We start from the raw sequence: 14021 nt of genomic DNA, 5'->3' as shown, positions 1-14021 counted from the left end.
TGCCCACGCAGTAATGGGGAGAACATGCAAATGCCACACCCCTAACCCGGGACCACTGGGTTACCATGCTGCCCTGTCACCAATACGAGTCTCTGCAAAATGGCCTGTGTTTCCGAGACATGTGAGCGATACATGAGGATTTTAACTTGAAAGTATTTGTACAACCTTTGACTGGACAACTCACGACATGGCCTTTTAAAACATGTCCGAACGCGAGGAATAGCAAAATTAGAGGTACACCAGCAGGCGCAGGACATTGATACAACGTTGATTAAACATACATGTACATGTCCTTTAAAACAGACTTTGAAACAACGTTGCAAAATAGTTATATTTGTAAGTTGAGACAACGTTGATGTCCAACGTTGGATCAACGTTGTTGGTTGGGAAATGACCAAATTTCAATGGTCACATCAACGTCTCAACCTGACATTGAATAAACGTCGTCAAAAAGTATGTTGTTTCAACATTGTATTTGTGTTGTAGAATAGTAGTTGGAAATGACCAAAATTCAATGGTCAAATCAAAGTCAGAACCCAACATTGATTAAACGTTGTCAAAAAGCATGTTGTTTCAACGTTGTATTTGTGTTGTAGAATATTGGTTGGAAAATGACCAAATTTCAATGGTCAAATCAACGTCACAACTTGACATTGAATAAACGTCGTCAAAAAGTATGTTGTTTCAACGTTGTATTTGTGTTGTGGAATATTAGTTGGAAAATGACCAAATTTCAATTGTCAAAACAGCATCAGAACCCAACATTGATTTAACGTCATCAAAAAGAATGTCGTTTCAACATTGTACAGGTATTTGTGTTGTGGAATATTAGTTGGAAAATGACCAAATTTCAATGGTCAAATCAACGTCAGAACCCAACATTGAATAAACATCGTCATAAGCCTGTTGTTTCAACGTTGTATTTGTGTTGTAGAATATTGGTCGTGAAATGACCAAAATTCAATGGTCAAATCGACGTCACAACTTGACATTGAATAAACGTCGTCAAAAAGCATGTTGTTTCAACGTTGCATTTGTGTTGTGGAATATTAGTTGGAAAATGACCAAAATTCAATGGTCAAATCAAAGTCAGAACCCAACATTGATTAAACGTTGTCAAAAAGCATGTTGTTTCAATGTTGTATTTGTGTTGTAGAATATTGGTTGGAAAATGACCAAATTTCAATGGTCAAATCAACGTCACAACTTGACATTGAATAAACGTAGTCAAAAACATGTTGTTTCAACGTTGTATTTGTGTTGGAGAATATTGGTAGGAAAATGACCAAATTTCAATGGTCAAATCAACGTCACAACTTGACATTGAATAAACGTCGTCAAAAAGTATGTTGTTTCAACGTTGTATTTGTGTTGTGGAATATTTGTTGGAAAATGACCAAATTTCAATGGTCAAATCAACGTCAGAACCCAGCATTGATTTAACGTCATCAAAAAGCATGTCGTTTCAACATTGTACAGGTATTTGTGTTGTGGAATATTAGTTGGAAAATGACCAAATTTCAATGGTCAAATCAACGTCAGAACCCAACATTGAATAAACTTCGTCATAACCCTGTTGTTTCAACGTTGTAGTTGTGTTGTAGAATATTGGTTGGAAAATGACCAAATTTCAATGGTCAAATCGACGTCACAACTTGACATTGAATAAACGTCGTCAAAAAGCATGTTGTTTCAACATTGTATTTGTGTTGTAGAATATAAGTTGGAAAATGACCAAATTTCAATGGTCAAATCAACGTCAGAACCCAACATTGATTTAACGTCATCAAAAAGCATGTTGTTTCAACATTGTACAAGTATTTGTGTTGTGGAATATTAGTTGGAAAATTACCAAATTTCAATGGTCAAATCAGCGTCAGGACCCAACATTGAATAAATGTCGTCAAAAACATGTTGTTTCAACGTTGTATTTGTGTTGTAGAATATTGGTTGGAAAATGACCAAATTTCAATGGTCTAATCAACGTCAGAACCCAACATTGATTCAACGTCATCAAAAAGCATGTCGTTTCAATGTTGTATTTGTGTTGTGGAATATTAGTTGGGAAATGACCAGAATTCAAAAGGTCAAATCAACGTCAGAACCCAACATTGATTTAACGTCGTCAAAAAGTATGTTGTTTCAATGTTATGTTTGAGTTGTTCAACGTCAGGGCCTAATTCAACAAGTTGTCAACGTTGTTTCAATGTCTTGTGCCTGCTGGGTTGCTACTATGAGGGGTACTATAGTAATATGTTGACTTGGAACTATAACACACAAACAAAAGTAGTTCAGTGGGTATAGGACACGTCCTCCTAGATCACTCTAGTGTGTTTGTGTTATTTTGATGGCAACAAACTGCCACTGGTTAATCTAATCAAATCTAATCTAATCAAACCAGACGATACCGGACGTGATGAACAAAAGCTCCCACAGAGTACAACTAATAGAACTCGGTGCGCTTCTATACAGTTAATTTTCTTTTTCTCTCTATCCCTATTGCTCTCCCACTTAAAGACCAAAAAAAACATAATTTGTTTCCCTCCTCCCTTCCTCTGATGCAATGACGTCAGCAAACGGCGTCTAGCAGGCGGCAGCGTGGAAGTCCGCAGGCTGCACGCGTCCCCACTCCAATTATTGCCTGTCAGTCACACGCACACGCACGCACGCACACACACACACACACACACACACACACACACACACACACACACACACACACACACACACACACACACACACACACACACGGTACATGTGTCATATGATCTGATACACAACATTAATAAAGAATGGCAACATTTATAAAAAAAATGCTTCATATTAATTTGAATTAGTTTGATTTTATAGAGTTGAAAATATATACTTACAAATATATACACACATACACATATACTGTACAAACATACATACACATATACTGTACAAACATACATATATATACACATACACGTATACTGTACAAACATACATATATATACACACATACACATATACTGTACAAACATACATATATACACACATACACATATACTGTACAAACATACATATATACACACATACACATATACTGTACAAACATACATATATACATGCTGTACATATACTTTCACTGTACAAAAATACATATACACATACTGTACATATACAAGTACATATACACACACACTGTACATATACATTCGCTGTACAAACATACATATACACATACTGTACATATACAGTCACTGTACAAACATACATATACACATACTGTACATATACATTCACTATACAAACATACATATACACACACTGTACATATACAAGTACATATACACACACTGTACATATACATTCGCTGTGCAAACATACATATACACACACTGTACATATACAAGTACATATACACACACTGTACATATACATTCGCTGTACAAACATACATATACACACTGTACATATACAGTCACTGTGCAAACATACATATACACACACTGTACATATACAATTACATATATACACACACTGTACATATACATTCGCTGTGCAAACATACATATACACACACTGTACATATACAAGTACATATACACACACTGTACATATACATTCGCTGTACAAACATACATATACACACACTGTACATATACAAGTACATATACACACACTGTACATATACATTCGCTGTACAAACATACATATACACACTGTACATATACAGTCACTGTGCAAACATACATATACACACACTGTACATATACAAGTACATATACACACACTGTACATGTACAAGTACATATACACACACTGTACATATACAAGTACATATACATACATAAACTCATGCATATAATCACGTTTCATCAAACAGAAATTAACGTTGTTGCCCTAGGGTAAACTGGGTAACACACGGCACACTGACAAAGCCTAACCTATAGTTACTATAACAATCTACAAGGTTAATATAGTCGGCTTCTCTTTCGTCCCCTCCATTCATCTGCTTTCTTTTGTATTTCAAGTTATTGTTACTATAACAATCTACAAGGTTAATATGGTTGACTTCTCTTTCGTCCCCGCCATTTATCTGCATTCTTTTGTATTTCAAGTTATCATTACGTATATGTATTGTTGCATTTGAACATTTGTATTGTTGATAATAGAGGTAATTGTTATTGTTCATTATCAATAGCGCCATTTTTATTGGTGTTTGTATTGCTCCTGTAGTGGATTGTCCGAAGCTTAAGCAGGCAACAAAAGTAGTTTAGTACAACAAATTTATTTACCCATTATCAGAAGTGCAGGTTGAATTGAGTTGGTCGTGCAGACAAACCACAAGTTACTCCGGAGCCAACAAGACACACACAAGCCAAAATCACTCCCGAGTTCCGGTCTTCTGCCATTTTTTATATGTCTGTTGTGCGTCATTGTTCCTTATCGAGTGCGTCAATGTCTTGTTGTTTTTCCTATCTGTTCCATAACAACTCGAATCCTTTAGACAGTCAACACATTCTGTAGACAGGTTGGCACGACTTAATATTCACTTTTGTCCCACAACTGGTCCATTCAATGGCACAAAAATACAAGAGTATTGAAAATGAGCGGACATTCTTAAGACACGAAATATAGGTCAAAAGGTCAGAAATTCTACTACACTCCATTTGTAGTGTAATAATGCTCATTGTCATTTCTGTATTATTATTTATTTCACTAACTGCTTCTTTGCTATCACTTTTACCATCATATTTGTACATATCCTATTTGCTGATGTTGCTCTATTGTTGTTGTTGTTGTGTTTGCTGTTGTTGTTGTCGTCTCTGTCTTATCCCCCTCTTGTCCCCACAATTCCCCCCTCGGTCTTCCCTTTTTTCTCTTTCCATCCCCTCCTGCTCCGGCCCGGCTGCACCAAATAATAATACACATCCATTTAATAAAGTCAAAATACAAATAAAAGAGAAGTATCCTACACTTTTCTTTTGTAAAGTCAATTTGTACAGCCGATATGGGCATCTACATCAACTATATGATTTGCCTGAGAAGCTGGACAGGACAAAAAAAACAAACAAACAAAAAAAACATATACTTAGACAACACTTGGAGAGAAAGTCAGGCCATTATTTACCTTTTTTTTGTGTTCTGTCCTGATGCCCCGCCTCCAGCAGCGTCCCGGAGCCTCTCATTGGCTGAGAGCAGCGTGACTCCGCCCACAGCTTTGACAATGGTGGCGGCTGGCTGTGAGGCCGCCACAGTTCCATGTTGCCCTCAAGTCCCCGCGGACGCACTCTTGGCTTTTGACTAACGTCTTCCGGCCACAAGCAGCAGAAGCGCACACGCTTGAAGGACGGAGGAGGATTCAAAAAAAGAAAAAGTAAATGAAGTTTAGTCCAAGTAAGTACGGCACATTTACATTTTTTTTTTTTATTTTTATTTTTTTTTTAAATTAATGAATCAATTAATTGAAACATAACACATTTTCGTTTGTGTCCCGCAGGTTTCCAAGTGGACTCTATGTGGAATTTGGATCCTATAGAAAATAGTCCTGCAAATGGCCTGCAGATTATAAAGAGAAACGAGTAAAAAAAAAAAAAAAAAAAAATTCTCCATCATCCTTTTTCTCTGCTTGGATTTATATAAAATCTCAATAAATCGGATACCAAGACCGAGAGATGGAGGTGGCGGCGGATCAGCCCCGCTGGATGCACCACGCCGCGCTGAACGGCCAGCACCCGGACTCGCACCACCACAGCCTGGGCCACAACTACATGGAGCCCTCGGCGCAGCTGCTGCCCCCGGACGAGGTGGACGTCTTCTTCAACCACCTGGACGCTCAGGGGAACCCGTACTACCACAACCCTGCCCGGGCCAGAGTCTACAGCCAGCCCCACGGTAAGACACCTCATAATAATAATAATAATCATGTAGGAACCAGATGAAGATGCTCCAATACAGAATGTATGACAGAATGTAGTATGAATGTAAGAATAGTTTGAATGTTGAAGAGTTTGAATTTCCAGGAAAAACGGAATTTGGTTTGGAACTTGGGAAAGTGTTAGTTGGATGAGTGGAAAGTGTTGATGTTGGAATGGTTTGAATAGGTTGAAAAATGTGGGAATTGTGCAACTTGGAAAAATGTCTCATTCATTTCAATGGGAACTTCCTGGAAATTTGGGAAGAGCGGGATTTTCTTGAAAATGATTAGGAGCATGAATGTCCTGAATGAGCTGAATTGGTCGGTGTTGGAATGATTTAACTTGTGCGAGAAATGTTGAAGTAGTAACAGTTTTTAATTGGAAAATGGTATTACGGAATTTCCGGAAAACCGGGGAATTTTTCAACTTGTTTTTTTTTGTCCCGAATATGAGGAATGTATTGACGGTGGAACGGTTGAAATGGGTTGAAAAAGGGGAAAGGAGTCATCGCACTAAAAAAAAAGTTTGGATGTGGTTAGAAAAAACAGGAATTCCTGGAAATTTGTTGAACGTGTAAAAATGGTTGTTTGAAATTCCAGGATGAATTGAATGTGTTGAAGGTGGAATGGTTTGAATAGGCTGAAAAATGTGGGAATTGTGCAACTTGGAAAAGTGTCCCATTCATTTCAATGGAAACTTCCTGGTAATTTGGGGAAAAGCGGGATTTAAAAAAAAAATGATTAGGAGCATGAATGCAGTTGAAATGGTTGGTGTTTGAGTTGTTTAAAAATGTTGAAGTAGCATTTTTAATTCAGAATTGGTATTACGGAATTCCTGGAATTTCGGGAAAACTGGGAATTTTTCCAGTTCAAAAAACAACTTCGTTTTTTGTCCTGATTAAGAGGAATGTTTTGACGGCGGAACGGTTGAAGTGAGTTGAAAAATGTGGAAGGCGTAATCGACAGAAAAAAGGGTGAAAAAAAAAGGGTTGAAAAAAACGGGAATTCTGTGAATTCCTGGAATTTTTTGAACTTGAAAAAATAATCGTTTGAATGTGCAGGATGAGTGGAATATGTTGAAGGTGGAATTGTTTGAATCGGTTGAAAAATGTGGAAGGAGTAGTCGACAGAAAAAAGGGTGGGAAAAAAAGAGTTGAAAAAACGGAATTCTGGGAATTCCTGGAATTTTTTGAACTTGAAAAAATAATAGTTTGAATGTGCAGGATGAGTGGAATATGTTGAAGGTGGAATTGTTTCAATCGGTTGAAAAATGTGGAAGGAGTAGTCGACAGAAAAAAGGGTGGGAAAAAAAGGGTTGAAAAAACGGAATTCTGGGAATTCCTGGAATTTTTTGTACTTGAAAAAATAATAGTGTGAATGTGCAGGATGAGTGGAATATTGAAGGTGAAATTGTTTCAATCAGTTGAAAAATGTGGAGATGGTGGACGTTTGAAAAATGGCCAATTCATTTTAAATGGGGAAAAACCATATGTGTGAATGCACAATTACTGTATTAAAAAAAACCCCCAAAAACACCCTTTGTCGCCTCCACAGCTCGGCTGACGGGGACTCAGGTGTGCCGGCCTCACCTCATCCACAGCCCGGGGATCTCATGGCTGGATGGCGGCAAAGCTCTCCATCACCACCACCATCACCACAACGCGTGGGCCGTCAGCCCCTTCACCAAGCCGGGTCTCCACCACCCGGGCTCCGCGTCGCCCGGAGGCCTGTCGGCGGTCTACGCCTGCAACGGCGGCTCCAACGCGGCCTCCGCGCCTTCCCTCACGCCGCCCTCCCACGCCAGCCCGCACCTCTACGCCTTCCCCCCGACGCCGCCGAAGGACGCCTCGCCGGACCCGGGCACCGCCTCGCCGAGGACGGACGAGAAGGAATCTATCAAATATCACGTGTCGCTGTCGGAGGGCATGAAGATGGAGGGTTCGAGCCCGATGAGAAGCAGCCTGGCCTCCATGGGAGCTCACAGCGCGGCCGCCCACCACCCGATACCCACATATCCCGCCTACTCGCTGCCGTCGGCCCACGACTACGGCGGCGGTCTCTTCCACCCGGGCAGCCTGCTCGGAGCTTCGGTCGGCTTCAACCCAAAGAACAACAGAAGCAAAAGTCGCTCCTGCACCGGTGAGTGACTACATTATTATTATTATTATTACTGCACATTTACATGGAGCTCTTATATCACCATATATATATATATATATATATATATATATATATATATATATATATATATATATATATATATATATATATATATATATATATATATATATATATATATATATATATATATATATATATTCCAAAAAAATATAATTCACATTCACATACATATACATTGGTAAATACATTATTTACAAGACATAATTGACCCTGTTACACACACACACACACACACACACACACACACACACACACACACACACACACACACACACACACACACATATATATATATATATATATATATATATATATATATATATATATATATATATACCTATATTTTGTACATTAAACATATGTTTCTTATTGTAATTTTGTCCTTAAATAAAATAGTGAACATACAAGACAACTTGTCTTTTATTAGTAAGTAAGCAAACAAAGGCTCCTAATTTAGTCTGCTGACATATGCAGTAACATATTGTGTCATTCATCATTATTTTGTCAACATTATTAAAGACAAGTGGTAGAAAATGGATTATTAATCCACTTGTTCATTCACTGTTAATATCTGCTTACTTTCTGCTTCAACATCTACACTTCTGTTAAAATGTCATAATCACTTATTCCTCTGTTGTTTGATACTTTACATTAGTTTTGGACGATACCACACATTTGGGTATCAATCCGATACCAAGTAGTTACACGATCATACATTGGTCATAATCAAAGTCCGCATGTGTCCAGGGACGTATTTCCTGAGTTTCTAAACACAATATAAAGAAGATTTTGTGGTGTTAAAAAATATGGATGTAATCATAGTATCAACTAGGTACGCTAGTGTACGTGGTATCATTACAGTGGATTTTAGGTGTAGATACACCAAAGGCGGTTGTTTATATTGTAGCGGAATTCTGGGAATTTGTTCTGTAGTGTTTATGTTGTGTTGCGGTGCAAATAATCTTCCAAAATGTGTTTGTCGTCGTTGTTTAGTGTGGTTTCACTATATGGCACATGTTTATGACAGTGTTGGCGTTGTTTATACTGCCACTCTTAGTGTTAGTACGGCTGTTGACTAAGTATGAATTCATTCGCTTGTGTGCAGTGTGTTTATAGTCAAGATGATTGCGTCATTAGTTCATTCTCGGGCACAATGTAATTGTGGTTAGATATTGTTAATTACGGAATTTATGATATGCGTCTTCTTAAATATGCAAAACGGACCAAACTCGCCACAAAATTAACAGCAACAAGACTGGTTAATCAAAAATTATTTTTAAGATTAAAAGTTGCCATCAATCCCGCGGGGATTTTCTTCAAAAATAATGAGGAATATATTATTTAAAACACACATTCTCAAATAATATGGGTTTGTTAACATATTTAAGACTGTAAAACTAAATTTATATTCATAGCAGGCCAGAAAATCAATTTTAAATAGTCCTAATTAAATAGAGTCATTTGTTTTGATTCTAAATGCTGGCAGGATTTGGCAGTGATTTCCTAAATGATGTTAAGACTGGGAAATAATAAGAGTCTTTTGACAATAATCCTCTTGTGTTAAGCATGATTCTGTAATTATCTGACTTGGCTGCCACTGAACTGCATGCATGAGGGTCCAAAAATGCATCTAGGATCAGGCACGCACCCCAAAAACCTCCAACATGTATCTGAAATGAGTCCATCCTGCGTTGAGGTGGCCACTTGTCCAGCTGGGATAGGCTCCATGGATGGATGGATGTTCATCTTCCATACAATTTAGTTGAATGTGTTCAATTACATGTTTATTTCAGTCATTTATTCCTACTTAACACCATTTATTTCAATGTTCCATTTTTAAATGTATTCATTTCATTTTATCTGCTTTCTTTAATTACTTATTTCAAATAAATATATATTTTGCAGATGAATTGCGGGTCAAACTCAAAAAATTAGAACATGCTGTACAACTTCATTAATGTCAGCAATCCATGTGATATAAACTCGTTACACGCAAAGCCAAGGCTTTATTTTTTTTATAATTTTGATGATCATGGCTTGCAAGTTTTTTTAAAACCCCAAATTTTCTGAAACGTTCAATTTGAGGTTTTCATAAACCGTAAGACATCCCAGCAGGCACGAGACATTAAAGCAACGTTGACAACTTGTTGAACGAGGTCCTGACGTTGAACAAGTCAAACATAACGTTGAAACAACATGCTTTTTGACAACATTTGTTCAATGTTGGGTTCTGACGTTGATTTGACCGTTGAATTTTGGTCATTTCCCAACCAATATTCCACAACACAAATACAACGTTAAAACATTTGACCTTCGAAATTTAGTCATTTCCCAGCAACTATTCTACAACTCAAACCTAACGTTGAAACAACATGCTTTTTGACGACGTTTAATCAATGTCAGGTTGTGACATTGATATGACCATTGAATTTTGGTCATTTTCGAACCGATATTTTACAACTTAAATCTAACGTTGAAACATGCTTTTTGACAATGTTTAATCAATGTTGGGTTCTGACGTTGATTTGACCTTTGAATTTTGGTAATTTCCCAACCAATATTCTACAACACAAATACAACGTTGAAACAACATGCTTTTTGACAACGTTCATTCAATGTCAGGTTGTGACATTGATATGACCATTGAATTTTGGTCATTTTCGAATCGAAATTTTACAACTTAAATTTAACGTTGAAACAGGCTTTTTGACAACGTTTAATCAATGTCAGGTTGTGACGTTGATATGACGATTGAAATTTGGTAATTTCCTAACCGATATTTTACATCTCAACTACAACGTTGAAACAACATGCTTTTTGACGACGTTTAATCATTGTCAGGTTGTGACATTGATATGACCATTGAATTTTGGTCATTTTCGAACCGATATTTTACAACGTAAATCTAACGTTGAAACATGCTTTTTGACAATGTTTAATCAACGTTGGGTTCTGACGTTGATTTGACCTTTGAATTTTGGTCATTTCCCAACCAATATTCCACAACACAAATACAACGTTAAAACATTTGACCTTTGAAATTTAGTCATTTCCCAGCAACTATTCTACAACTCAAACCTAACGTTGAAACAACATGCTTTTTGACGACGTTTAATCAATGTCAGGTTGTGACATTGATATGACCATTGAATTTTGGTCATTTTCGAACCGATATTTTACAACTTAAATCTAACGTTGAAACATGCTTTTTGACAATGTTTAATCAATGTTGGGTTCTGACGTTGATTTGACCTTTGAGTTTTGGTAATTTCCCAACCAATATTCTACAACTCAAACCTAACGTTGAAACAACATGCTTTTTGACGACGTTTAATCAATGTCAGGTTGACATTGATATGACCAATGAATTTTGGTCATTTTCGAACCGATATTTTACAACTTAAATCTAACGTTGAAACAGGCATTTGACAACGTTTAATCAATGTCAGGTTGTGACGTTGATATGACGATTGAATTTCGGTAATTTCCTAACCGATATTTTACATCTTAACTACAACGTTGAAACAACATGCTTTTTGACTATGTTTAATCAATGTTGGGTTCTGACATTGATTTGACCACAGAATATTGGTCATTTCCCAACCAATATTATACAACACAAATGCAACATTGATACAACATTCTTTTTGACAACGTTTAATCAATGTTGGGTCCTGACGTTGATTTGACCATTGAAATTTGGTCATTTCCCAACCAATATTCTACAGCACAAATACAACGTTGAAACAACATGCTTTTTGACAACGTTTAATCAATGTTGTGTTCTGACGTTGATTTGACCTTCGAAATTTGGTCATTTCCCAGCAACTATTTTACAACTCAAACCTAACGTTGAAACAACATGCTTTTTGACAACGTTCATTCAATGTCAGGTTGTGACGTTGATATGACCATTGAATTTTGGTCATATTCGAACCGATATTTTACAACTTAAATTTAACGCTGAAACATGTTTTTGAACAACGTTTAAGCAATATTGGGGTCTGACGTTGATTTGATCATAGAATTTTGGTCATTTTCCAATCCAATATTCTACCACACAAATACAACGTTGAAACAACATGCTTTTTGACAACATTTAATCAATGTTGGGTTCTGACGTTGATTTGATCATTGAATTTTGGTCATTTCCCAACCAATATTCTACAACACAAATACAACGTTGAAACAACATGCTTTTTGACAACGTTTAATCAATGTCAGGTTGTGACATTGATATGACCATTGAATTTTGGTAATTTCCTAACCGATATTTTAAATCTCAACTACAACGTTGAAACAACATGCTTTTTGACAACGTTTAATCAATGTTGGGTCCTGACGTTGATTTGACCATTGAAATTTGGTCATTTTCCAACCAATATTCTACAGCACAAATACAACGTTGAAACAACATGCTTTTTGACGACGTTTAATCAATGTTGTGTTCTGACGTTGATTTGACCTTCGAAATTTGGTCATTTCCCAGCAACTATTTTACAACTCAAACCTAACGTTGAAACAACATGTTTTTTGACAACGTTCATTCAATGTCAGGTTGTGACGTTGATATGACCATTGAATTTTGGTCATTTTCGAACCGATATTTTACAACTTAAATTTAACGCTGAAACATGTTTTTTAACAACGTTTAAGCAATATTGGGGTCTGACGTTGATTTGACCATAGAATTTTGGTCATTTTCCAATCCAATATTCTACAGCACAAATACAACGTTGAAACAACATGCTTTTTGACGACGTTTAATCAATGTTGGGTTCTAAAGTTGATTTGACCATTGCATTTTGGTCATTTTCCAACCAATATTCTACAACTCAAACCTAAAGTTGAAACAACATGCTTTTTGACAACGTTTAATCAATGTCAGGTTGTGACATTGATATGACCATTGAATTTTGGTCATTTTCGAACCGATATTTTGCAACTTAAATCTAACGTTGAAACATGCTTTTTGACAACGTTTAATCAATGTTGGGTTCTGACGTTGATTTGACCATTGAATTTTGGTCATTTCCTAACCGATATTCTACAACACAAATACAACGTTGAAACAACATGCTTTTTGACAACGTTTAATCAATGTTGGGTTCTGACGTTGATTTGACCATTGAAATTTGGTCATTTCCCAACCAATATTCTACCATACAAATACAACATGCTTTTTGACAACGTTTAATCAATGTCAGGTTGTGACGTTGTTATGACCATTGAATTTTGGTAATTTCCTAACCGATATTTTACATCTTAACTACAACGTTGAAACAACATGCTTTTTGACAACGTTTAATCAATGTTGGGTTCTGACGTTGATTTGACCATTGAATTTTGGTCATTTCCTAACCGATATTCTACAACACAAATACAACGTTGAAACAACATGCTTTTTGACAACGTTTAATCAATGTTGGGTTCTGACGTTGATTTGACCATTGAATTTTGGTCATTTCCTAACCGATATTCTACAACACAAATACAACGTTGAAACAACATGCTTTTTGACAACGTTTAATCAATGTTGGGTTCTGACGTTGATTTGACCATTGAAATTTGGTCATTTCCCAACCAATATTCTACCATACAAATACAACATGCTTTTTGACAACGTTTAATCAATGTCAGGTTGTGACGTTGTTATGACCATTGAATTTTGGTAATTTCCTAACCGATATTTTACATCTTAACTACAACGTTGAAACAACATGCTTTTTGACAACGTTTAATCAATGTTGGGTTCTGACGTTGATTTGACCATTGAAATTTGGTCATTTCCCAACCAATATTCTACCATACAAATACAACATGCTTTTTGACAACGTTTAATCAATGTCAGGTTGTGACGTTGTTATGACCATTGAATTTTGGTAATTTCCTAACGGATATTTTACATCTCAACTACAACGTTGAAACAACAGGCTTTTTGACAATGTTTAAT

The 14021-nt window shown here is 36.6% G+C and overlaps 1 protein-coding gene across 1 annotated transcript in view; it reads left to right on the top strand.

Moving 5' to 3' along the window:
* The first annotated feature begins 5212 nt into the window (after positions 1 to 5212).
* gata2b (GATA binding protein 2b) overlaps positions 5213 to 14021 on the top strand; it is a 54915-nt gene continuing 46106 nt past the window's right edge. Inside the window, exons 1-3 of the mRNA XM_062037554.1 lie at positions 5213 to 5367; positions 5471 to 5865; positions 7442 to 8026. Coding sequence (XP_061893538.1) covers positions 5646 to 5865; positions 7442 to 8026 — 805 coding nt within the window. The 5' untranslated portion in view covers positions 5213 to 5367; positions 5471 to 5645. The remainder of the gene's footprint in view (positions 5368 to 5470; positions 5866 to 7441; positions 8027 to 14021) is intronic.

The sequence above is a fragment of the Entelurus aequoreus genome, linkage group LG26, assembly GCF_033978785.1.
Source record: "Entelurus aequoreus isolate RoL-2023_Sb linkage group LG26, RoL_Eaeq_v1.1, whole genome shotgun sequence".
In the NCBI taxonomy this organism is placed as follows: Eukaryota; Metazoa; Chordata; class Actinopteri; order Syngnathiformes; family Syngnathidae; genus Entelurus; species Entelurus aequoreus.
This window is presented reverse-complemented; position numbering and strand designations above follow the sequence as displayed.